Genomic DNA, 27,484 nt, shown 5'->3' on the forward strand with positions numbered 1-27,484 from the left:
TTCCCTGCGAGATGCGAAGCTTGGTTTCAGAAATCAATCCCTTGGAATTTAAACCAAGGCATCCCCTGAAAGGCATCACAGCTCTGATTTCATGGCGCTGCCAGGGAGCAGGAACAGAGTCTCTGGCAAGACAAGGGATCTGGCCTCATCCCTTCGCCAGCTCCCTTTGGGAGGCGGATGGGTAAGGATGGGGAAGGAGGCCAAGGAACGGAGGGTGGGAAGCGGATGGTAACTTCGGGAACTTAGTGCTTGGTTTTCCGCACCACTCACTTGCATACCAAATAGGGCCTGAAGACCAGAGAGGCAGAAAAGGCAGCATGCTGGGGAGACAGGGCTCGGAAAGGAGCATGACAAGCTCTGAGATCCTGCCAACGCCTCCCCATAAAACACAGAGGTTGGGATGAACACAGAGGCAACACAGAAGCTGCTGGGCATATACTTACTATGCTACAGGCTTGACACCAAGGTTGATACAAATGACTTCGAAAAGTGAGCCAGCACGTTTGGGGTCAGTTTTGGAATCACATGTTCTCAATCTAAACCCAAATTCTTTCACTTACAAACTGTGACCTGGGCAAAGCACTTAACCTCTCCTGCCCCTGTATCTATAAGATCATAATACTATGACTACTTTTCTAGGTAGTATTACTTAACATAATAATCACTTAATTTTCATGTCTCAATTATCATTTCTTAACTATCTAGAGGTTAACAGATGTACATAGGTATTACATGTGAAGCATCTGACCTGTACAAGCATTTGACAAAGGGAGCCAATAGCAATTTCTCTGGGATTTACTTTCTGCAGGTGTCAAAACTAGGGTGGGAGCAAGCTAAGTGATCACGAGGCATCTTCCAGCACTGAGATCTGAAATGAAACCCTCCCATCCTCTCTACCTTTACCTTACTATGCTTTGGGGTCTTGGTTTACCTGGATTTTCCACCTCTACTTCTTCCTCTCCAAAGACACTGTTCTTACTGCCACAGTTTTCTTTTTCTTCTTACCTGTTACAGTTGAACTATCTTGAAAGCTCCCTGAAAACAGGAGCCCTAACTGTTATAACACCCGGTACCCTAGCACAGTGCTTGGTGCTACTCAACAGAAACTTATTTAAAATGATAGGGCCCAAATGACCTGGATCCTCTTTTTTCCATCCTCTTCCTGTGTAGCTGTGAACCGTTAAAAAACACGCAAACACAAAAATAAACTCAAAATGGCTGAAAGACTTAAATATACGACAGGACACCATCAAACACCTAGAAGAAAACATAGGCAAAACACTCTCTGACATCAACATCATGAATATTTTCTCAGATCAGTCTCCCAAAGCAATAGAAATTAGAGCAAAAATAAACCCATGGGACCTCATCAAACTGAAAAGCTTTTGCACAGCAAAGGAAACCCAAAAGAAAACAAAAAGACAACTTTCAGAATGGGAGAAAATAGTTTCAAATGATGCAACCAACAAGGGCTTAATCTCTAGAATATATAACAACTTATACAACCCAACAGCAAAAAAGCCAATCCATCAATGGAAAAATGGGCAAAAGACCTGAATAGACATTTCTCCAAAGAAGATATACAGATGGCCAGCAAACACATGAAAAAATGCTCAACATCGCTGATTAGAAAGAAATGCAAATCAAAACTACCATGAGATACCACCTCACACCAGGCAGAATGGCCATCATTCATAAATCCACAAATAACAAGTGCTGGAGGGGCTGTGGAGAAAAGGGAACCCTCCTGCACTGTTGGTGGGAATGTAAACTGGCACAGCCACTATGGAGAACAGTTTGGAGATACCTTAGAAATCTATACATAGAACTTCCATATGACCCTGCAATCCCACTCTTGGGCATCTATCCGGACAAAACTCTACTTAAAAGAGACACACGCACCCACATGTTCACTGCAGCACTATTCACAATAGCCAGGACATGGAAACAATCCAAATGTCCATCGATAGATGACTGGATTCGGAAGAGGTGGTATATATACACAATGGAATACTACTCAGCCATAAAAAAGAATGACATCATGCCATTTGCAGCAACATGGATGGAACTAGAGAATCTCATCTTGAGTGAAATGAGCCAGAAAGACAAAGACAAATACCATATGATATCACTTATAACTGGAATCTAATATCCAGCACAAATGAACATCTCCTCAGAAAAGAAAATCATGGACTTGGAGAAAAGACTTGTGGCTGCCTGATGGGAGGGGAAGGGAGTGGGAGGGATCGGGAGCTTGGACTTATCCGACACAACTTAGAATAGATTTACAAGGAGATCCTGCTGAATAGCATTGAGAACTTTGTCTAGATACTCATGTTGCAACAGAAGAAAGGGTGGGGGAAAAAATGTAATTGTAATGTATACATGTAAGGATAACCTGACCCCCTTGCTGTACAGTGGGAAAATTAAAAAATTAAAAAAAAATAAACAAACAAAAAACACGCAAACAAGTGACATCAGAGCTCTGCAATGATTTCGAACTTAGTTCCTTTATTTAAAATTTATTTATTTATTTATCTTATGGTGGTACCCGTGGCATATGGACTTCCCTGGCCAGGGACTGAATCCAACTGCATCCAAGCTGCAGCTGCAAACTATGCCACAGCTGCAGCAACGCCAGATCCTCTAACTCACTGCAAAGGGCTGGGGATCAAGCCCATGCCTCTGCAGCAACCTGAGCTACTGCAGTCAGGTTCTTAACCCACTGTGCCACAGCAGGAACACCTCAATTCCTTCATTTTAAAACACAAACAATCTTATTGTGCTAAGTATTCTGAAGAAGTGTAGGATTAGGGTATTTAGTAGGGAGCTTGAATCTGGATGCTGCACTACGTCTGTCTTATTAGTTTCCCTGCCTGCACAATGGAGAGCAGGATCGTACCTTCCTCCCAGGGAGGTGATGATTAAATCAGACTATGACCTAGCAGAGGACTCAACAAAGAACTCCATAAATGGCAGCTGAAAGCAAACACAGAAAATTCCTAGCTCGCTCCAATTCATATTCTTGTCCACTAAAACGACGGTGCTGGCAGTTCAGCAATCATTCTGACCAATATTCCCGGGGCTCGTTCATCCAGTCAACATTTTCTGAGGACAAACTATAAGCCAAGAATAGTGATAAAGATCCAAAGACAAAAAATTCCTTCCTGACAAAATGCTCATCCTCTGGTAGGGTAGAGAGCTGGGTAAAAAGCCAAATTACGATGCAAAGAAACCAAAGTCCTAAAGTCCCGTGGGAACACGAAGGGCCACACCATCACCTCCGTCTCCCAAGAGGAGGTGAGGAGGGGACTGCGAGCAGCAGAAAGAAGCCCAGGTGAACCGAGCGGCTGTGCCAAGATCTGCTTCCACCAGGTCCAGGGCCGGGAGGACGAGGGAGGGACCTCAGAGGCACGCAGGCTGGCGCCACGTCAGGAAAAGCCCCTAAGACAGAGTTTCTTCTGAAAACTCACGACTAGCTTTTTGCCGACTTCTTTTGAAACTTTCTGAGTATTGTTTAACTTATAAATTAACTCGGCTACTTTATGTTCTATCTCAAAAGGTCAGAAATGGGAAATGCTGATCTGCAGCTAGGCTTCTGTGCTGGTTGCTCCCCTGTTCCTCAGACGTAATCCCATTTGCCTTTGGAGCTCAGTGACAGTGTGGAGAAAGGCAGCTCTAATTGGGGCGTATGCCTTCACACAGACACCCCACTCCGCTGGGCGAAGGTCAACAAACCAACCCCCAGAGGGAAAAATCGCACTGGAGAAGGACGTTTCAAAAATGGCATTTAGTCACCTCTGAAATACCTTTTAGAACCGACCCCCTGCTGGCTGACCAAAGAGAGTGTCTACAGTCTGGGACCTCTTGACCCCACTTTCTGCAGGAAATCAAGCAAATTTAAAGCTCCATAATTTACTCAGGGCTCTGACTTCTGCCAGGGAAAAGGCAAACAATGCAGGCAATTAACTCTGTGGCCTGATTAAATCTCCATCATGGCAAGATGGGGCATGAACCCAGGCATCCGGCAGTAGAGACCTGAGGAAAAGGCTAAGCCCAGCTTTGGCAGCTGCACCTCAATCCCTGGCTCTCAACTCAATGGACAGATACACTCCATGCAACTGTTCATGCCACAGTGGGAGGAGACACCGGAGGAGGGTGTGTCATTCGACAGGGCCACTGAGCCCAGAGAGCTCGTTCATCTCACCCCCCGCGCCTCCTACAAATATTCATTATGGAAGCTCCAGTGAGAAATCCAGACTCTTAAAGTAATCCATGATAGCCATGACAACCATCACATCACATGCCCGCTTTCGAGACGTTCTTTTCTAGCATGTCGCTTATTCTGGAAAGCCCTGGTGAACGCGCTAGCAGTGAACAGACAAGCCAGGAGGAGGGAGTCGTGGGTTCAGGTGTCAGGATCCCCTGAAAGAGAAGCTCTGGGAGGCCAGGCTTAAAGTCAACCACCAGTTCAAAGGGGTCTTCTCCTTCAAGAAAGGGTTTTCAGACTCAACTAGTTGGGTGTGCCTCTGGCAATCTCACACAGAGGAAGTGGAAAGGTCATGGGAGTGCTATAAAAGCCTAACCAAAACCACTCTAGCCAAGGTTACCTAAAATACAGAAAGTGGAGGAAGGTCGAGCAAATGGCCTTTTGCTGACCATTCTGAAATGTTCTTGCCGGAACGACTGGAGGATTATAAAATCAAGAGCCAGGAAGACCACATTCCATCACCAACGAAAGGACTCTTTCACCCCAAACCAACCAAATTCCAGACAGGAGAAATCAGACTCAAAGCAGGATGATTCGAAATTTAACCCCTATTACACACCATGTCAGTGACTTTTTAAAAAACATCACTATGTACAATAACTTTATGTGACAAGAAGAGAATTAAGCAGATATTTGAGTCCACCCATACTTGATTTAAATGAAGATACTGTGGCAGAGCGGGAAAGTGAGAAGTCAGATGAGGAGAAGAGGAGAGGACAGGCTTGTTACACAGGAGCTTTCGAGCCCCTGGTTCTAAGGAGCCTTACCTATCCCTACCTTGACAGAAAGGGCAGTTTTCTAGGTTGTTTTGAAGTTATCAACCCTTACCTCAATGTGGTTTCAATTACGAATTACCAGACTAAAAAGGGGGGGGGAGCTTTGATTTATTCCTTTTTGCTCCAATTATGCATGATGTGTTTCCACTGAAGACTTTGAAAAGTATTTCATCATGCCTCTCATCCTGAAGTGGTCAAAGGGCAAAACCAAAAGGAATTAACCCTTTCATTTCTCCTGTTGGTTCAGAGAGACTCCCTATCAATGGATATAGGGCAAGGCGTTTGAAGTAGAGAGAGCAATGGAAGGGTTAAGCATTAGCGTTGTATTACTAACGGGCATAAGGGTGTTGTCCCCTGTCCAAAATGGTGAGATGATATTTATGTTAATAGCGCTGGGAGACCTGAAAGGGGCGATCAGTAACACAGCCCACGCTGCATGAACTGCTAAACCTCTCCAGCTCCACTCGGTAGCATAACGCTCCACTGGGCATGCGCTGACTTGGGAAGCAGGAGGATGACAGAGACCGAAGGGTGACTTCCAGCAGGCTCGGGGAGAGAGAGAAAAGACTTGGGGACAAGTCTGAAGTCTACCTGCTACGCTGTGTCATTCACTCACCCATCCATAAAAAATAACTGATTGTTCTGGAGCTCCCATCATGGCGCAGTGGAAACGAATCCAACGAGGAACCATGAGGTTTCGGGTTGGATCCCTGCTCACTCAATGGGTTAAGGATCTGGCGTTGCCATGACCTGTGGTGTAGGTTGCAGATGCGGCTCAGATCTGGCATTGCTGTGGCTGTGGTGTAGGCCGGCAGCTGTAGCTCCAGTTAGACCCCTAGCCTGGGAACCTCCGTGTGCTGCGGGTATGGCCCTAAGAAGACAAAAAAGACCAAAAACAAACAAACAAACAAACAAACTGATTGTTCTGAAAAACAAGAACACAGACGGCTTAATCTGACTTCACTTTCGACAGACACACAAGAGATGAAGAAAAGCAAAGGCTGCAGACTCAACTGAGGAAGAGAGTTAACAACTTAGACTTCTTACAACTTGTTCAGAAATAAGTGGTTTTTTTTTTTGGCTTTTGTCTTTTTAGGGCCACACCCGAGGCATACGGAAGTTCCCAGGCTAGGGGTCCAATCAGAGCTGCAGCTGCCGGCCTACCCCACAGCCACAGCCACACCAGATCTGAGCTGCACCTATGACCTACACCACAGCTCAAGGCAACGCCGGGTCCTTAACCCACTGAGCAAGGCCAGAGATTGAATTCCCGTCCTCATGGATGCTGGTCCGGGTCGTTAACCACTGAGCCACAATGGGAACTCCCAATAAGTGTTCTTTCTGGTGGAAGTCTAACCACATCTGGGAGGACTGGAGTAACAGCTACTGTGACTTTCTAACATGCAAAAAACCTAAGCCACAGAGACTAATTTAGGGTCATAGGAGCAAGTCCAAATTTTCCTCTAGATGCATTTAAGACCTTTTTCTTTGGTGCACTGCAGTGTCATTATGACTGTCCTGCCTGTGGTTTGTTGGCCTTCCTGGATCTGAGATCTGGTGTCATTCAACAATTCTGGAAAATTCCCAGTTATTGCTTTTTCAAAAGGGCCTCTTTTCATTCTTTCTCTCTGCCTTCTGGAATCCGTTTAGACATATGTGGGTCCTTGCCCCTCTTGTTCTCCGCATCACTTCACTACTCTTTCATATTTTCTGTCTCTTTGGGCTGCATTCTAAACAATTTCTTTGAATCTAATAATACAGTAATTTGAAGTCCTGGCAGCTGTGTTTCTGCTGGTTCTCACTCTTGATATTGCCTTATTTCTTTATGGTTCTGTGTTTTTTAACTGTGAGCTGCTCATTTTTCATAGACACTTTACTTGTAAGATTTAGTTGAGACCTGGATTGAAAATGAGTTCCTCCAGAGAGGGTCCTGTGTCTACTTCTGCTCGTCCCTATCAACTCAGGGCTACTTTCCATGAGATTTTCCTCTTAAGGAGCGTATGGTTTATTCGAATCATACTTGTAGTACAATACAAATTTGGACCAACACACCATGAAGGCTTATGACTGCAGCGCTCAACACCAGGGTCAATACAGACTCTACCCTTTTAGTAAAGAGGTTGCCTTTCAGTTTCCTGGCTTCATCCGGGAAGCTCTTGATAGATTCCCCAACTTACACAGGCCGCAGGCTTTCAATCCTGCCTCCCTGTCCCCTCCTTCAGACAGTTACCAGGTAGGAAGCTCCAGGTCATCAAACCCTGCAAAATCTCTGCAGCAGAAGCCAGGTTGGGCCCCTACTCGCCTCCCAGGACACCTAGTTTTACTTTGTTTAGGGTCAACAAATGTCTTACTTTCATGCCAGCTTAGCAACAGGCGTTAGAGCACCTCATTCAGTGTCTTCATTGTCCAGTTGGGAAGGTTATTTAGCACATCTAATCCATCATGAAGCCAGTGACAGAAGTCTTTCTATATTTACACTGCCCATCTAATTAGGTGCTACTGTGTTCCTTATTTAATAAGAGGGCCAAGTTTGTGTGCAAGATAAAAACAATTATTGTGAAAACACAGCACTGTGTTATAATAGATGGAATGAAGGACTGGGAGTCTCTGCAGCAGGCAAGTCACCACATCTCTTCAGACCTCCATTTCCCCACTTATAAAATGGTATGAGGAGGTAGACCTTAAAAAAAAAAATAAGACTCTTTCTTTATCGGTAAGAATGGCACTAACAGAATGTTACTCTTGAGTTGTAAGGATCAAATGGCAGAAAATACACAACAGAGCCTATCAGGGTACCGAAACACGCCCTCTGCAAATTTCGGTTTCCCCCCCCAGAGTCCCACCTGATTCTGCAATATATCTTGCCATGTGATTAAGCCTAATACTAACAGCCTTAAACCAATGCCACTTTGCTTTTTATAGTACTACACCACTTATAAAATGCTTCCACATATATTGTTTCACTAATCTCTCTTAATAATTCTGTAAAATAAGTAATATCCCATTATACAGATAACAAATTTCAGAGAGCTAAGAAAGCACAATGTCAAGCTAATAAATGGTTTTGAACTCAGGTTTGATTCCAAAGTGTCCTCTTCAAGGGCCTTGATTAGTAGCCAGCAATCAGTTGCTGGTTGCTACGCTATTCTTCTGAAGCTATTATTATCCCTAAAGCCAGTCCTACAGATGAGCCAACTGCAGCAAAGAGAGATTCAGCAAGTAACCTCAAGTCACTCAGATCATCACCAGGAAACAGGGGATTAAAACTTGCAGTTCAGGAATTCTGAGCTAGAGTTAGCTTTCTGAAGGCTCACAGGTTAAACCCATCTGAACGCCTCTCTGAAAATTCCAGTTACTAACTTTTTTCTAGCCACTTAACTCTCTTCCTTCTATAGTACTGACATTCACATTTGGCTCCATGCCCGCCCTTCTTCTATACAGCCAAACTGCTGTCAAGAAGAGCGGGAAGGGTTGCCTCTGATTGCTTTTCAGGTAGTAGAGGAAAAAGTTGACATTTCATCCTCTCTTGCTTGGAGAGGAAGCCAATCATTTATAAGAACCCTCGTCTGGCTGCGGCTTCCATCAGTGGGATGGACAGAAGCCAGTTAAATGGCTCAACATAAGCCATATTAAAAGAATTTGGAATGAGGAAAGAGCAGGTTCCATATGCTGATGCTTTTAATAATTCATGAGTTATATCAGTCTGCAAGCAATAAATTGTGCTAAATATATCTATGGTAAGATGGTTTAAGACACTGTCTAATCAATTAGGTGAGTGAATATTATAAAAGAGGGGCAAATATAACACCTCGCTTTTACTGAGTCATAATTTCGTATGTTTAAAATAACAGGTCATCTGTTTGAAGGCAAAAGATGTGGATTATTCTATGACATGGTCTTTGAACACACACTCCTCATCTCTGGATCTGTAAAACACTTAAAAGAAACAGTTCAGTGAAAAACCAGTAACTTATCTGATTCAAACAAATAAGGCTAATCTATAATCCAAAGTGTTCGAGAATGTTGATGATGACTTAAACTACTGCTTCTCAAGAGATTTCACCTGTCTCATACATGAAATACTCACAGTTTGAAAGAGAGGCTCATTCTTTCTGGCTGGGCATAAAATGTTTGCTGGCGGCCCACTGACTGTATTCTAGAGGTCAGCCTTGGTATGGAGCAAGACTTCACTAGCCTGGCAAACAGAAACTCTTGGGAAAGATTAAGTTATAGCTTGTGGCATCCAAGCGCAAAGCACCAACACAGGTATGACCAAGAAGACCAAAGCTCTGGTATAGTTCTGAGCCGACAGGAGTGTACCACCACCATTAAAGTCGATACGAAGTGGGAAGAATACCCTCTAAAATGTAGTCTTTTTTTTTTTTTTTTTTTTTTTTTTGTCTTTTTGTCTTTTGTTGTTGTTGTTGCTATTTCTTGGGCTGCTCCCGCGGCATATGGAGGTTCCCAGGCTAGGGGTCGAATCGGAGCTGTAGCCACTGGCCTACTCCAGAGCCACAGCAACGCGGGATCCGAGCCACGTCTGCAACCTACACCACAGCTCACGGCAACGCCGGATAGTTAACCCACTGAGCAAGGGCAGGGACCGAACCCGCAACCTCATGGTTCCTAGTCGGATTCGTTAACCACTGCGCCACGACGGGAACTCCTAAAATGTAGTCATTTCTTAATTCTAAATTTCTCTGGAATTCCAATAAGGTGTATGTGGTATCTGCTATGTTTTAGCTCTGCTTCCTCCTGAAAATAAAAGGGGGGGGGCAAAAAAGAAGAGGCAAGGAGACAACAATGGACAGGAGTTCAAAACATTCTGAGAGGTGAAACAGATGGAGTTTCTTACAAGATGCCACACAAGAAATGCAGGATAAATGTAACAACATTTTTAAAATATTCAGGAAATGGGAAGTTGCCAGGGACCAAAAATGAAAGTTGCCAACGAGAGCTGAAGGCACAGGAGCTCAGTGGCACTGTGATACCTTGGGGAAGGCAGAGGCTGCTGTCAGCACTGCAGGGGTTTGGTTGGGTTTCCACATCCATGCTGGAAGAGGGGCTCAGCTCTGGGCACAGGAAGGAAGGGAGCTCCAGGTGAAATCTACACATTAGGCCAAAATCCTTAAAGGCCTGCCCGATCAGTGAAAAGGTGCTCCAGAAAGTACCCCCCTGGTATGTGGAGACAGCAGAAAGACAGTTCTCTTTTTCAATGTGAGTCCGGGCTGGGGGTGCTTTCAATAGCGGCTAGCTCCCTCATACAGGTTTGGATTTAAATGGACTCTCCTTGTGCCATATGGAAACCTCCTCCTGAGAAATTAATGCTAAAAAGCAATAAGGAACACCTGGCAGAAGAAAAAACAAAGAAACAAAACAACAACAAAACCCCAAGAACAAACAAACTCTGGAAAAATACCCCCTTACCCCAGGTGGCAAAGATTTCCACAGAAAACCTTATCAGCATTGAACTCACTTCCAAAATTATAAAACATAAAGAAAACAGAGCAACAAGACCAAGAGACAGTAGACAAATAACAGGATTAGACTTTACAAGATATTTTAAAATTGGATGACTGGAGAATATAAAGTGAGTATCACAAAAAATTAAAGATAGAGGGAGTTCCCTGGTGGCTCAGCAGGTTAAGAATCTGGCATTGTCACTGCCCGTGGCGCAGGTTCAATCCCTGGCCCGAGAACTTCGGCATGCCATGGTGCAGCTTAAAAAAAGTGATAAAACAATGAAGTGAAAACATGAAAACCAAATATACTATAAAAAAGATTAGGAGTTCCCATCGTGGCTCAGCAGAAATGAATCTGACTATAGCATCCTTGAGGACCCAGGTTCAAACCCTGGCCTTGCTCAGTGGTTTGAGGATCCAGTGTTGCTGTGAGCTGTGGTGTAGCTCACAGATGTGGCTCAGATACTATGAAGCTGTGGCTGTGGGGTAGGCCAGCAGCTGTAGCTCTGATTTGACCCCTAGCCTGGAAACCTCCATATGCCTCGGGTGCGGCCCTAAAAAGAGATCCAAAAAAAAAAAAAAAAAGATTAAACAGATTTGAAAAATAATTAAACAGAGCTTCTATTTAATTTACTGAAATTTAAATTTATTTATTTATTTATTTTTGTCTTTTTGTCTTTCTAGGGTTGCACCCGTGGCATATGGAGGTTCCCAGGCTACGGGTCCAATTGGAGCTGTAGCCACCAGCCTACACCAGAGCCACGGCAACGCAGGATCTGAGCCACATCTGCAACCTATACCACAGCTCACAGCCACGCCGGATCCTTAACCCACTGAGCAAGGCCAAGGATCAAACCTCATGGATGTTAGCTGGGCTCCTTAACTACTGAGCCACGGCGGGAATTCCCTGAAATTTAAATTTAAATCTCAATAGATGAGTAAAAAACACATTGGATACAGCTAAAGAAAACAGCAAAACTATCCAGCATGTAGCACAAAGATAAAAATGTGGAAAGCATGAGGGGAAAGGGGAAAAAAAAAAAAAAAGCCTGAGAGACAGCTCAACAGAATGAGAGGTCTAAGATACATTTAACAGGATTCTAGGAGGAAAGATTAGTGAGAATGACAGATATGCAATATTCAAAGAGAAGAAGACTGGGAATTTTCCAACACTGATTAAAGACATGAACCCTCAGGTTAAAGGAGAAAAATCACTCGCAAAAACAGAGAGCAAACGGGAATGAGAAAATCCCCATTTGGCAACCATTGTAACAATTGATTCAGGCAAGAAATCATCAGTGATGCTGAAACTAGCGGGTGAAAGTTTGAGGAGTAACACGATATTTACAGAGTCTCCAAGTCTTTCCCCACAGGACACATTAAGAGAAAAGATCACTTCACGTTGGAGAAATGTAGCTGAAATCGGTGACTGAAGTTATCAACCCCCCAGAGGACAAACTGACATCACATGTCCTCCAACGGGCTAGACTGAGAACCCAAAATTCCTGTCGAAAATGCATAATTTGATGCAAAAGCATTAGAACAACTCAAAACAAGGGACACATGCCAAAATAACTGACATGTTCTCAAAAAAGCCAATGTCATGCAAGACAAAGAAAGACTTGAGAAACTATTCTAAACTAAAGGAGGCTAAAGAGACGTCACACCTGAACGCAATGTATGGTCTGGAACTTTCTTTTGCCATAATGGACATTAAAAGGATAATTGGCAAAATCTAGATAATGTCTATGGATCAAATAATACTACTGTCTTACTGTTTACTTTCAAATGGTTTTGGAAACTGTACTGTGATTCTATGAGAAATATTTAGGGGTAAATGTGCCTCATATCTGCAACTTCCAAATGGTTCAGGAAAAAAATGTATAAATATGAATATACATATATATGCATACACACGAACATACACAGAGAAAAGAATAAAGGAAATATGGTAAAATATTAATATTTGGGGAATATGGGTGAAGGGTATACAGAAACTCTGTACTACACTTTTGGAATTTAAGTTTGAAATTATGTCAAGATAAAAAGTTAAAAAATATAGAGAATTTTAGGTCTGCTTAAGCAAACAAACAAAAGGAACAAAAACTACCTAGCAAAGTATAAAAAGCTAGCCCTTCCGAAGAAATTGGAGGTGCTAGGTGCCAGGATTCTTGTCTGAAAACAAGAATAAGAAACAGGGAAAAGGAGGTTTAGTCTCTGGAGAAACTGAATTAGAGAGATCCCATACGCAGACACACAGGCACCGCACAGAAGGCAGGGCGAGGCAGCGCAGTACCAAACTCAGCAGATTAAGAGATGCTCTATCAGGTGAAGGATGAGTGAGCACCCGTCTCCTTCCCCCATTCAGCTCCCCAAATGTGTGCAGCCCGGACTCATGATCCATCCTCTCCCTACTCCCAGGGGCAGGAAGATTACTTTCTGGATCAGTGATCCAATCCAACAGTAATAACCATGAATACAAACACTGGGCAAACAACCAGCTCCCCGCCCTCCTAACTTTAGTAACGCCCCTAAGTTGACGAGCCTATGCGTGTACACAGAGCTTCCAAGCAGCCTTCAGTGCCCCGCTCTTAATAAGAGTGGACTGCTGAGAAATATCAGGTGTTTGAAGAAAGTCTCTAACATGAAAGATAGAAATAAAGACCCGAAAAAGGAATGCAAAGGAAACAAACAATACAGGGAGCTAAAAAAAAAAATAAAAACAAAACCACAAATACCTCCAACAAGAGAAAGTACAGTATCCTTAAACAAGAACAGGAAGCTATAAGGAAAAACTCAGAAATTGAAAGTGAACAATTTTTTTTTAATCAAAAGGAAGGTAGGAAGATAAAATTGAGAAAATGTCTACGAAATTAAAGCAAAAAGTCCATTAAAATAGGAAGAAATGATAAACAGGACGGAAAAGATAAGAAAAATAAGGACCAGTCTGGCATGTTCATCATCGAAATATTGACTCAACTCCCATGATGAGAAAACAGAGGAAAAAAGAACCAAAGATCTAAAACGGGAAAATGTCTCAGAATTTGATGTGTATTTTCTTATGAAGGGCCCAAATCAGTATCCATGACCAAAAAACCCCCACCCACATCAAGGTATATCATCATAACATTTCGGAACATGGTATGTTCCCGGAAGATACAAAATTTCACATAAAAGGATGGGGAATTAGAATGCACCTCAATTTTTGAGATTAAAATGGGAAGCTTAGAGGACAATGGAGCACTGCTCTCAAAATTCAAAAGAAAACCCAACTCAACCAGAATTCTAAACTAGCTCAACTATTAATCAAATGTGAAACAGAATAAATTCATTTTCAGGCATGCAAGGTGACAGCAAATTAATCTCCCAATAGTCCCCTTTCTTGGGGAGGTACTGGAAAAACTAAACCAAAAAGGAGGAATGTTAGAACTTAGAAACAAAGAATCCAACAAAGGAGAGAAAAGAAGGGAATTCGGAGAACCACGGTGATCAGAGAATTTAAGATGACCTCTGCACAGGAAACCTAGAGAGATGCGATCCACACTGGAGCTGCAGGTGCCGGGCTATGGGAGGGAGGGAGGGAAAGAGAGAGGGAAAAAAAGAGGGAAAAAGGGAGGAAATCCGACAGTTTACTTATTGGAGAATTCAGTAAAAACCAGTGATAGGAACATGGAAAAACTAAGAGGAAAAAAGAGGCAGTTACGTATTTATGCCTCGGAAAATAAGAAGCTATACAAGAAACATAATCATGCTTTACTCCTTGGTTCTATTGAAAGCACCATTTATATGGTCCTAATAATGTAACAATAAGCAGGGTTTAAGGAAAATGATGATACCGCCCTACGGGTAAGAAGGGAGAGGAGACATGTACAGAGGAAGAGGTAAGAACAGGAAAAGAAGTGCTGGCTCTAAGGAAGCAGAAGATAATGTCTATGACTGAGACGTCAAAAAAGTAGCACTAACAGCATTTTATGAGGAGATGGGAAAATAAATATCGGAGGAAAGCTAAAAGAGGCTGAGAGCAGTTGCCCTTGGGAGCAAGCCTTCGTCTTAGTTACATCCTTTATTTTACTATTTGAATTTTTAAACCATACACATGTTAAGCTGTGCTATTTTTTTAAATACAAAATGAAGAAATACAGCTGAGATATAAAAGCAAACCAAAGATCAAGACTCAACCTCCAGCTGCAGCAATGTGCAACTCTTTCCACTCTGCAGCTGTAACGACTCATTTACTAGAAAATTCCACTCAAATATGAATCAACTGGTAGACATGTAAATACTACAGGATGGTAGAAATGGAAACGTAATTCGTTATCCTGATGTTGTGATACCTGACAACTCATTTTCCCGGTAACCTTTGCTACTGAACCACTTAAGCAGACTCGAGGGAGAATGAAAGCGGCTCCTGAAATGAGGGGAAAGGGAATCTGATGTGTTAGTCAGTGATAGCTGGTGCATAAAGGACGGCTTTGCCAAAACACTCAACATGTTCTCCATTAATCTGCCGCCAGATCAAGCTCCCACAGGCTCCGAAAAACTATTCCACTCGCTGCCCTCCTACATGTGAGGTAAGGAGGCAGTCTGGTGTTGACTCACAAAGCCAGAGCCCTAAAAGTGAACTCTGCAAAAGCAGCAGAGGCGGGCCTGCATCCAAGGAAACGCTGCGTGGGGTTCACCCATTGCTGCCACCACTGGAGTTGCCGCGAAGAGCGTGCTACCATGGGTAGACTAGTCTCTGAGGAAGGAGGCTCTGATTGACACAATCTCTGCAACAGCCTCCAGTCTGCCTTTTCAGGTGCCTTCCCCATTCTCCCCACTGGGCTCTGACTTGTGACCTTCTTCTCCATTCTCCATCCGACCCACAGAACCGGCCGAGTTCTTGGCTTAGGACCCTGGACCAAGTGCCTCCAATCTTCCTGCATCTTTCCATCCACAGACCCAACTCAGCTTTTTTTTTTTTTTTTTTTGTCTTTTTGTTATTTCTTTGGGCAGCTCCCACGGCATATGGAGATTCCCAGGCTAGGGGTCGAATCGGAGCTGTAGCCACCGGCCTACGCCAGAGGCACAGCAACGCGGAATCCGAGCCGCGTCTGCAACCTACACCACAGCTCACGGCAACGCCGGATCGTTAACCCACTGAGCAAGGGCAGGGACAGAACCCGCAACCTCATGGTTCCTAGTCGGATTTGCTAACCACTGCGCCACAACGGGAACTCCCAACTCAGCTTTCTTAACTCCCTGACAACAGATGACCCGAGAGTCTCCACGGCAGCAACTACGGATCTGAAAGCACTCAATGGCAGGGCTACTCAAGAAAGGTCTGGAGTTGAAGGCAGTGGAGTGAACCTCCTGTGCAACTGGGATCCTAGAAATGTGGCACCTCTAAAAACAGAAGACTCCAAGAAGCTTAAACTTATACTTAAAATTTAAGCTAAAATGTCTAAATTCCACGCATACTTTAGTCATAGCTGGGCAGTGGGAGGAAGAAGGGGAGAATAAGCCAAGAAGGCCTCCTGGGGGGCAGGGGAGGTGTTTGAATTTCGGAGAAACATTCCACAACCTGGAAGTTAAAAGGGCACAGAGTTAAGTTAAACAGGCTGTTTGTTAACCAGGTATCTTTTCAACTCGGAGTTCTGCTTTCTGCATCCGAGTGGGTGCTTCTTCGGCCTGCAGAGTGATTTACTGCTTGTTAGTATTTACAGCTGAGTGATATTTTCAGTTGGCTTGTACAACCACAACCTTTGTGAGTGAGGGCTGGACATTTAAGTACCAGTAGCCCAGAGTTCTTCATGTAGCTGAGGCAGATGTGGGCTGAACCCGGTCTCTGGATGCTTCTAATCCAAGCCCCAGGGGTGCAGAAGAGGAAGTGGATGGGGAGAGGAGGAGCGCCTTCTCCAGGCAGTGAGTCAGGACACATAGAGTGAATCAATTCCACATCGAAGCTTGGCCCCTGGACCGGCAGTGTCAGTACCATTTGGGAACTTGCTAGAAATGCAAATTCTAGGACCTCATCCAGACCTGCGCAATCTGAAACTAGGGGTGGAGTGGCAGCAATCTCTGTTTTCATGAGCCTTTTGGGGGCTTCTTATGCCTACTGAGGTCTGAGAACCACTTCCCTTGAAGAACTAGGGGCTACAGCAAGCTCTGCTGCTTTGTCCCCACAGCTCTGAACCCTGCTTCCCTGGGTGACAACTGCCAATCAAGTAATGCTCTTACTCAACACTCCCGGCTTCGGATCCTTCCCTTCCTACTTTCAAAAGCTGGCCTTGGACTGAGGCTTACAGGATGTCTGAGTAAGAGCAGAGTCCTCCTCTGAGGCCTTGCTTGCAGCTAAGGCATCGCCCTGGCTCGATTTCATAGGAACAAGCTCTGGTTTTCAACCTTATTCTTATGCTGGATTCAACAATCCATTTTTAGGGCACTTCCCCATTTTTCTCATCAATTTTTGCCAATAGCCGTGGAACCCCCGCTATCTTCCCTTTCTGTCCTAGGACTGGAATGGTCAAGGGTGAAAAGGAAAAAATCTGGGGTATCTTGACTAGCGTTCTCTATGAGAGCAAATTCAACAAAAACTGTCCATCAAAAAGGACTGGGTGTCGCCCCAAAAAGGAAAAAAAAAGGGGGGGGTGTACCGGGTAAATACTATTGTACATCTTGCTGGTGGAGTGTAATCTTCCAAATCTCGTTGTAGAAAATACCATGGGAAGAGAGTCCACCCGACTCTACCACATGACCTTAGGACTACATTACCTTTAGTTTTTAGAAAAACTGTCACTGAGAGGATATAGTTTTGTTGGCACAGGTCAGAAAGCCACGCACAGCTCCTGGCCCAGTCCGTGCCTGTGTCCAATGTAACGCTCACCACCTCAATCTCCATCCTCCTGACGTGCTCACGGACCAGAAGTAAGGCAGGGAGGGTGTCCAGGGGATCCCCAGACACACAGGCTGGGCCCAGATGCAGGGACAAGGCTGGGCAAAGGGCAAAACCAGAAATGATGCAGAAGTGGGAAGTGATTCAAGTATGGAGTATTTGGGGAGACGAGTGTTGCTGGTATTTGCATAAATGGAAAAAAAAAAACGACAGCACGGAGAGACTAAAAAGATTGTAAAATGCAGGCATCTTTGACAGGAGGAGCTAAGAAAATGATCAAAACAAACACATCTTCCCTCATTAAAGAACCTTGGTGGGTGAGAAATTCCTTTGAAAGAGAAGATTCGAAAAAAAGGGCCAATCTCTCCAGACCAGACAGATCTGCTACTTAAAAAAAGTTACGGGAGTTCCTGTCGTGGCACAGTGGTTAACGAATCTGACTAGGAACCATGAGGTTGCGGGTTCGATCCCTGGCCTTGCTCAGTGGGTTAAGGATCTGGCGTTGCTGTGAGCTGTGGTGTAGGTTGCAGATGCAGCTCGGATCCCGAGTTGCTGTGGCTTTGGTGCAGGCTGGCGGCTATGGCTCTGATTAGACCCCTAGCCTGGAATCTCCATATGCTGCAGGAGCGGCCCTAGAAAAGGCAAAAAGACAAAAAAAAAAAAAGCTACGCTGCCAAACGATTTTTGTCAAACTCGATCCAGTTCTGAGAGTACAGTGCACTGTAAAATCGGCTTCCTCTCTGGTCACAGCTGAGAAGGACAAAGCATCTGCTGACACCAGCGCTGGGTTTCCGGTTTCTGCAGGGCCACCCCTTGCTGTCTTCATCATCCACATGCACAGCCCTTCTGTGCACATTCAACTGAGGCAGCGGCATCTGGCCAAAAAGGACTCTCTGCTCCCACCCCCTGCTCTCCAACCTGAGCGAGCACAGCGCGTGGCTGAGGCCCCGACAAAGATCTGTGAACAAACCAGACCTTCCCTTGATTTACTGACTGCAGTCCACACCTACTCCCACCTCGGGGTGTCCGCACTGTGAATGTGCTGGAATCTGGAGGGGAGACTCCCCTGCAGCTTGGTTGGACTCATGGTAATCACGTCTAGAGTAGGCTGGATATTGCTGAAGGGGAGGGGGAAAGTGAATTGTAAATAAATCAGCACTACTCCTGTCAGCCGCCTTCACTGAAGAAACAGAAAAGCACAACCTGCAGCTTTAAATCAGGGCTCTCATCACCTGGTCTCCTCAAAATGTGGTCAACACTAAACTTCCTGGAAAAGGGCTACCTAAGAGTTAAAGGAAAGAATAGAGATTATATTTTCCAGTTGCATATCCAGATCTTTGCTTTTTATACTTATATTCTTTTCCAAATTTGACTGTTTTTCTTAAATTAAAATGGATCAGATTCAAAACTACAAAATTTCATATACTATTTTCTCCTAGTCTATATTCTTAAGAAAGACAGAGACCAAAGTTCCAACCATTTATTCTTATATGCTTTTCTTAGAGCTTTAGATAAAAGTGCAGAATAAAGTCCCACTGCTTCCACATTTTCTGGCTGGGTCACGACCATCCCACCTGTGGGAATTCTCCCGCAGAGGAACAGATGTGATATTCTTTGTCTTAAGCTTGTACCATATGCTCGGAAGAGGGGAAATGTTTGAACCCAGAGGAAGCTCAATGGCTTGCATAAAACACCAGGAGCAATTCAAGATACTCTGCAGGTAGAAGACCCGGGTTCTTGCCTGTTTACACAACTTGCCTGTTATATGACCTCAGACAGGCCATCAAGCTCTGTGAGTCTCATTACGTCTGCTTTACAGACGAGAAAGAATCTATCACTTTCCCTATCTTCCCAACAGGGTGAAGGTCAAATAAAATAATGGCTGTCACATCAGTGAGCCTTGGATGGCTCAAGTCCTGGGACCCCAATCCTTCTTCCTCCCTCCCTCCCTCCTTCATGTACCCAGGGCCTCCTCTCTGAATTAAACTGTCCTAGGTACTGTGAGGAATACCAAGATAACGCAGAAATTCCCTTAAGAAGCTTAAAATTTTACAGGAAATGATACTTCTGTGTATGTTAACTGACAGGAAAGAAACAAATAATATCCTTTAAGAGATACAAGGAGGATGGAGTTCCCATTGTGGAGCAGCAGAAACGAACCCAACTAGGATCCATGAGGACACGGGTTCGATCCCTGGCTTTGCTCAGTGTGTTAAGGATCTGGCATTGCCGTGAGCTGTGGTGTAGGTCACAGATGCAGCTTGGATCTGGTGTTGCTGTGGCTGTGGTGTAGGCCGGTAGCTGCAGCTCCCATTCGACCCCTAGCTTGGGAACTTCCTAAATAAATAAATAAAAAGAGATACAAGGAGGAAAGATTACTTTCTGTTGAGGGGCCCAGGAAAACCTCCCAGAGGAAGGGATTCAGGAGGAGGCCCCTGAAACCTGGATGAGATGAGGATGACCAGAGGCGATGGTGAAGAAAGGCACCTCAGTGGAAGGACCAACTGTCACAACGACAGAGGGGAGGAGGAGCAGGGAGCAAACACAGGGAGGGCAAGGTTGTGTTGCTAGAAATCAAGCGCTCCCTGAAAAGGAAGAGGAGGAAATAAAGCTAGACGGCAGCCTGGCACCGGACCATGGGAGGCCCTGCAGGCAGACTGCATTTGGACCCCCCACCCCCACCCCCTGCATGACGCCCATGCACCCACATCCCTTCTGCGTAAACGACTGTGGGTCCTCCCCAACAGGGCTCAAATTTGCTCTCGAGCAATTCTCACCCAGATTCCAGCTTCCTCCCCTGGAACTCACCCACCCTCCACACCGATGTCAGACTGACCTGAGAGGCAATCTCACCACGTTACTCCTGGGTAAATGCCTCAGTGACTTCCTGTAACCCACAGATAATATCCCAGCATCTTCCCTAAGATACCAGGTGTTTCTCAATCTGGGCCCTCTGCAGGCTTCACCTCCGTCTCTCCCTCTCAAGCCCCCTTCACTCCTGCCACACTGATCTCCTCGAAGTTCCTTAAACCGCCATACTCTCCTGTCCCTCTGACCTCAGAATCTGCTGTTCCTTCTGGAAGGAAGCTAACTTTCTCCCTTTCCCAGACTAGACAACACCCTTCTCTTTTAACACTCGGGTCATCATGTACCATTACTAGCGACGATAATTAGATAAAAGATAATAAAAAGTTCAAAGACTGGAAAAAGGAAGCAAAATTAGCTTTTGTAGATGCAGTTGTACATCTAGAAGACATAAGAGAGTCAACTTTTTTTGTTTTTTTGTTTTTTTTTGCTTTTTAGGCCCGCACTTGCGGCATATGAAAGTTCCCAGGCTAGGGGTCTAATAGCTGCAGCTTCCAGCCTACACCACAGCCATAGCCACGTGGGATCTGAGCTGCGTCTGCGACCTACACCACAGTTCATGGCAACACTGGATCCTTAACCCACTGAGCGAGGCCAGGGATTGAACCTGTGTCCTCATGGATACTAGTCGGGTTCATTTCTGCTGAGCCACAACAGAAACTCCTCTCAACTTTTAAAAAAGTGAAACACAGAATTCAATAAAAGAGTATTACAAAATTTATATATAAAAGCCAAAAATATGTCTTCATACAGAGAAGAAACTATAATATCAGAAAATACATATTCTTTTATCAGAGCATAAGAAAGATAAAACACCTAAGAAAAAAATTTTCAAGACTTGTGAAGAAACTACATAAAGACAACTTTAAAATTCTGCTTGAAAATCTTGCTTCCTGATTGCAGGATCTATTGCAATGCAAACCCCTCAAAGGCATGAATTTTTCTCTGCTTTGTTGACACATTTCAAGTACCAAAAACACCACCTGGAACACAGCAGTACTCAATAAATACCTACTGAATGAATAAGTGCCCAAAACAATCTAAAAATTCGGTGTGACCAAAGAGAATTTCTATTTGCGTTCTGGGAGAAACCTGACAGAGATATCAACCTTCCACTTGAAAAATTCACACATGTAAGATCAGATGAACTAAAATTCAAGCACTCAGGGTTTCTGAAGGCGTGGAGAACCAGAATAACCAAAATGTTACTGGTAGAACTATAAATGCACCCAGTCTTTTGAAAGGGTGATTTGTTAGTATCTATCAGCATTCAAAATGTGTTTATTCCTTTTTTTCTTTTTTTACATGATTTTTATTTTTTCCAGGACAGTTGATTTACAGTGTTCTGTCAAAAATGTGTTTATTCTTTAAGTAATTTCTCAGCTGGAATTAATTCTATAGATACAGTCACACATTTATGTGCAAACACATATGAAAGGGTGTCCCTTGTATTACCGTTAGAGAAGAGGAAAAAAAAAAGCAATCTAAATCTCTATCAATAATAGAGCTGCACGTAAGAGATACCTAGACAGTGGAATAGTATACAGCCATCCTTAAAACTGAAGGATACCCATACAGAATGAAATGGAAGTAAGTCTATGATCTACTATGAAAGTCAAGAAGGCAAAGTGCACAAATAATATGTATGGTGTGACCCCGTCTGTGTTCTACTATTATATAGCTATGTTCATGTAGGAAGAGAAACATTCTAGAAGGTCACCTTTGGGAATGGATTCAAGGGAGGTGGTGGACAGAAAGAAACTTGAACCTCAAACAAAACAGAAATGTGTTGGCTGTCTTTGGTTTCACTGTACCGTTCCCTTCCCCTCAGGCACCCCGGCTTCAGGAAGGGGCCTGCCGCTGTGCTCCCTGGGCTTTCTGTACATGGCTCTGTTATGGGGCCACTCATACAACTGCCACCTTACTTGCTGGCTTCCCATTAGTGCAGCGTTCCTTTGAGGGCAGGGCCTGGTTTTTTCTTCTGCTTTCTCAGCCCCTGATGGAGCACCTGGCACATAGCAACCACTGAATAAAGGCTGGAGGAGGGGAGGAAGGAGGAAAGGAGGGCCCCACGTGAAGATGAACCAGGTGGCAGCACACGGCACTACTTAGGGAAGGCAGAAGCCAGAGGTGAGGATGGACGGCCAGAGAGAGAGCAACGATTAGAAGAACAGTGATTCGGTGAAGAGTCTAGTTCTCTCCCGCAGAGGCCTTGGGGTCTGTGAGCCAGACGGCAGGTGTCCTCCGGGGTAGCTGGGAACCAACACATGCAGCCCCCACAGCCTCGGGCAATTTCAGTGAGAAAGAAGCCAGGGCCACAGCCACAATTCCTACAAGACCACAGGTGCTTCGTGTCTCCTTCCAGCAAGGACGAAGCCCTGAGAGCAGCTTCCAACCGCTCCATCGTGCTGCTGCTAAGAGCCAGGGACCTCAGTCATAGTCCTGCACCATCCCTCATGCCTCTAGATCACTTCTGCTGATGATGAAAGGTTAGCTGACAAAATCCACGTAAAGCATTTAACATAGTCCCTGGCACAAGAGGAGGTACTCAAAATATAAGCTACTATTATTAAGTTGCTCACAGAATCTTCTCAAAAGAGTTCAAAGCACTACACCTGCAAAAGCCATCAGGAAGTTTTCCAACAAGACCCAGGCCTCCCATTTATTTCTGCAATAGATAAACGTACTGTCTTCCTAAGCACATTTAAAACAAACTGGAAGCTGCTGCTTCGGTTATTTCTTACTTTTGTCATCATCTCAGAATGAAGCTGGTCCTACTGGGCCACAAGTACTATAGCACACTCCCACCTTAGAAAGCTCAAATGTAAATAAGCTTTATAAATTCAGCGCATTTTCTATCGTTCCGTCCTGAGAGCTAGCCCATGCCTGACGTGGCCAGCCCTGGGATTCACTTACCACACTGGGAGGGTCGTTCCACTCTTCATAGGAGATGGCGGCATATGGGTAGATGCGGTCATTGATGATCTGCAGGGTGGCCAGGGCAATGGCTTTGATTGACTGGAAGTAGGCTTCCCAGAACCACCGTGCCTGTGGAGAAAACCACACTGCATGAAGTGAGCAAAGCCAGTGGAAAGAACTAGATGCTCCATCACAGCCAAGCCCGGGTCTGGGTAAGTTCTTTATCCCCGAGGATGGGGGAGCCCAAAGCAAAGGCTTCCTGCTGTTGGAGCAGCTCCATCAGAGTGACCCCAGGTCAAGGCAGCCAAAACGGAAGGTGAGCAGGTGAGACGCACACTGGAGTCACTTTCGGTGTAAGAGAAACTACATGGTGACGAAATATCAGCGTGTCTAACCAGAGTAAGTTTATAGCCTTTTTTAAAAATACAACATACATAAAGTGCATAAATCCTAAGAGTACAACTCAACGAATTTTTACATATATACATGCTTGTATGAGGACTATCCCGTTAAAGACACAGAATATTCCGGATTCCCTTACGCTCCTTCCTAGTCAGTATCTCACCCCCACAAGAATCATAATTCTGATTTCTGTTATACTCAGTACTGAATTTCATATTAATGGAATCAAATAGCATTTACGCTTCTGTACCTGACCTCTTTTGTTCAACACAGTTAATATGAAAATCAGATTTGTGTCAGGTTATGCTGGCCTCATAAAATGAATTGAAAAGTAAGTAGGAAAAGTTCCATTCCTTGAGAAATTTTATGCAAGGTCAGAATTACCTTTTCCTTGAAAGATTTAGAATCCATCAAAAAAGCCATCTGGGCTAGGTGGGGTTTTTTTGTTTTGGTTTGTTTTTTTAATGTGTAATGGTTTTAAATCATGGATTAATTTTTTTCATAGACATAAGATTATGCATATTTTCATGTCTGTCAGCTTTGTTGGTAGTATTTTTCAAGAAATATGTTCAGTTTACCTAAATTGCTGAATTTATTGGACTAAATGTGTGCTAAGTCTACTTGACGCCTACAAAATCTGTGATAATATACCTCTTTTCATTCCTGATATGGATAATCTGTGTTTTCTCTTTGTACTTGATCAGTTTTACTAAGTATTTATCAATTATATTAAACTTTTCAAAAAGCCAATGTTTGGTTTTGCTGATTTTCTTTATCTTACATTTTTTTTCTATTTTATTCCTTTCTGCTCTTAATATTATTTTATTCTGTTCTGGGGGACTTAATTCATCTTTCATTTAGCTACTTGAGACTAAGGTTAAGATATTAAGATACTTCAGTCTTTCTTCTTTTTTAACACAAGTAAAGCTATAAATTTACTTCTAGGCATTCACTATTTTGAATGCATCCCACACATTCATATATCATTTTCTTTATAATTTAGGAAAAATTTTTTAAATGTCCACTGTGATACATTCTTTGACCCATAGGTCATTAAGAAGTATACTGTTCAGCTTCCAAACATTTGGGGATTTTCTATACATCTTCCTGTTACTGATTTCTACTTTGATTGTACTATACTAGAGAACATACACGTTATTTTAAAACTTCACAATTTATTTAAACTTGGTTTATGGCTCGGCACATTGCTTATTTTTGTAAATGATCTGTGTGCACTTTTAAAAAAGAGTATTTTGCGGTTGATGACTGTAATGTTTTACAACTGTCAAGCAGAGTAAGTTGATTATTTGTAACATTTAAATATTCCATATCCTCATTGATTTTTATCTGCTTGTGTGTGTGCATGTATGTGTGTGTGTTTATTTCTGAAACTTTTATTTTCAAATTTGTGCTCTCAAAGCTTGTTTCAGGACTGTCTCTTACAAGAGTTCCCATGTGGCTCAGAGGGCTAAGGACTCAGTGTTGTCAGTGCAATGGCTTGGGTCACTGCTGTGGTGTGGGTTCCATCCCCGGCCCAGGAACTTCAGATGCTGCAAGTGGGGCCAAAAAAAAAAAAAAAGATTGTCTCTTATAAAAAGGGTACAAATGGATTTTAATATTTTATCCCATTCAAAAATCTCTGGCTTCCAATAATACATATAGTCCATTTATACTTAATGCAATTTCTGATATGTCTGGGTTTAAGTGTATGCTCATTCTCTTTGTTTTATCTGTTCTCTGTTCCTTTATTCCTCCTCTCTAGCCCTTAGAATTGATTAAATTTTATTATTATTCCATGTTTTTTTTCTCCATTAGCTTGCTGGTTATTTAGTCTTCTGATTTTTTTTTTTTAGTAGCTATCCTAGCAATTAGAGTAAGCAATTTTTTTTAGTAGCTATCCAGTAATTAGAGTAAGTATGACTAGCTTATTATATTTCCAATTAGTAATTTTACAACTTAGCAAACAATACAAGAACCTCCATTTATCCTCTCATCCATTATGATCTTAGTGTCAAATATTTTTCTTCTACATATTTTAAATCCCATAGACATCATTATTATTGCCTTTAAAAGTAAATTTTTATTTATATTTACCATATATTTGCCCTTTTGACATTCTTCATTCCTTCGTGCATACTTGAGCCTCCATCTCAAATTATTTTCCTCTTGCTCAAAGAATTTGTTTTGTTATTTATTTTTTCACTGCAGGTTAGCTGGCAGCAAATTCTCTCATTTTTATTTGTTTAAAAGTTTCTCTCCCTGCACCCCCACCCATTCATTTTTGAAGAATATTTTTGCTGGGTAGAGAATTCTAAGTTAGCAATTACTTTTCTTCAGCACATTCAAAATACACTTCCATTGTCATCTGGCTTCATCTAATTTTTGCTAATAAATCAGTGTTATTGGCTCCTTTGGAGATAATATGCCTTTTCTTTCCGAGGGCATTGAAGCTCTTCTCTGCTTTAGGCTTACAGCAGTTAAACTATGTATCTCAGTGTGGCTCTTTGTATTTATCCCACTGGGAAATGTAGAGCTTCTTTGATGTCTCTCACTGTTTTCAGAAAACTCCAGTCAGCTTTTTTTTTTTTTTTTTTTTTAAATACTGATTTTGTCAGACTCTCCTTTTCTTCTAGGACTCCAAATACACACGTATATAAAATATTTTCACCACGTCCCATAGGTCTCATCCTCTCTTTTCTGTATTTTGCCTCTCTTCCTCTCTGTGCTCCAATCTGGGTATTTTCTACTAATTTTTCTTCTGGTCCAATAAGCCTTTATCCTTTGTGTGTGTGTGTGTCTAAACTGCTACTAAACTCATGTAATGAACTCCTAATTTCACTTCTTATATTTTTCAGTTCTAGAATTTCTACTTGCCTTTTTTTTTTTTTTTGGCTACACCTGTGGCATGCAGGCGTTCTCAGGATAGAACCAGTGCCACAGTGGTGACAACACTGGATCCTTAACCACTAGGCCACCAGGGAACTCCTCCACTTGACTTTTTGTTTGTTTCTTTAGGGCCACACCCACAGCATATGGAGGTTCCCAGGTTAGGGGTCAAATTGGAGCTGTAGCTGCTGGCCTACACCACAGCCACAGCAACACCAGTTACAGGCCGTGTCTGCGACCTGCACCACAGTTCACAGCAATGCCAGATCCTTAACCCACACTGAGCAAAGCCAGGGATCGATCCTGCGTCCTCATGGATACTAGTCAGATTCATTTCCACTGAACCACAAGAGGAACTCCCATTTGACTTTTTAAAAAGAAGATTTCATATCTTTGTTGAAATCTTCCTTCTTTTCTTCTATATTATTGAAAACATTGTTCCTGACTGATAATTCCAGTATCTGAATAACCTGTTAAGGCTCCTTCCACCATCTGTTTTTACTCTTCATTTTGGTGATTTGGTTTCAATTTTAGCATCCACCTTAATTTCTTATTGGATGCCAACATTCGGTATTAAACGTTGTAGAGGCGCGTGTGATCAAGATTACCTTCCTCCTAGGAATGTAACGTGTCCCTCTGGCAGGCACAGAGCGTGCAGTCAGGCCACTCTCAATCCTGCCAGTGGCTGGTTCTGAGTTTGGTCAGGGCCAGCTTTTTTCAGCCTTCCCTTACTCTGAAGGTGTGGCCTTCTGGATTTTCAACTGAAGCCTGGGGTACTGGGCAGGACCCCTCCATTTTGGCCAGCCTTGAACACTGAACTTAATCTCATCAGCACTATATACGGTTGCTGTAAAATCTGCACAGCTTGTTAGGCTCCCACTGTTTCTTGGTGCAGATTCTTGGAGTCCCGCTCTGACTATGTGAACCTTCGGAGTCGGCAAACACCTCAAGGGAAGACTGCACGCCCACTTTTTGCTTATTTCTCGTGGTTTCCTTTCTCCTGGGAGTTTGTCCTTCAAATCCCAGATAG

General features: G+C 43.4%; 1 protein-coding gene across 1 annotated transcript in view; it reads right to left on the reverse strand.

The window, feature by feature from the left end:
• EXT2 (exostosin glycosyltransferase 2) overlaps nucleotides 1-27,484 on the reverse strand; it is a 139,440-nt gene that overhangs the window by 52,743 nt on the left and 59,213 nt on the right. The window contains 1 exon segment of the mRNA XM_021083158.1: nucleotides 23,164-23,295. Within this exon segment, the coding sequence (XP_020938817.1) occupies nucleotides 23,164-23,295 (132 nt within the window).

The sequence above is a fragment of the Sus scrofa genome, chromosome 2, assembly GCF_000003025.6.
Source record: "Sus scrofa isolate TJ Tabasco breed Duroc chromosome 2, Sscrofa11.1, whole genome shotgun sequence".
In the NCBI taxonomy this organism is placed as follows: Eukaryota; Metazoa; Chordata; class Mammalia; order Artiodactyla; family Suidae; genus Sus; species Sus scrofa.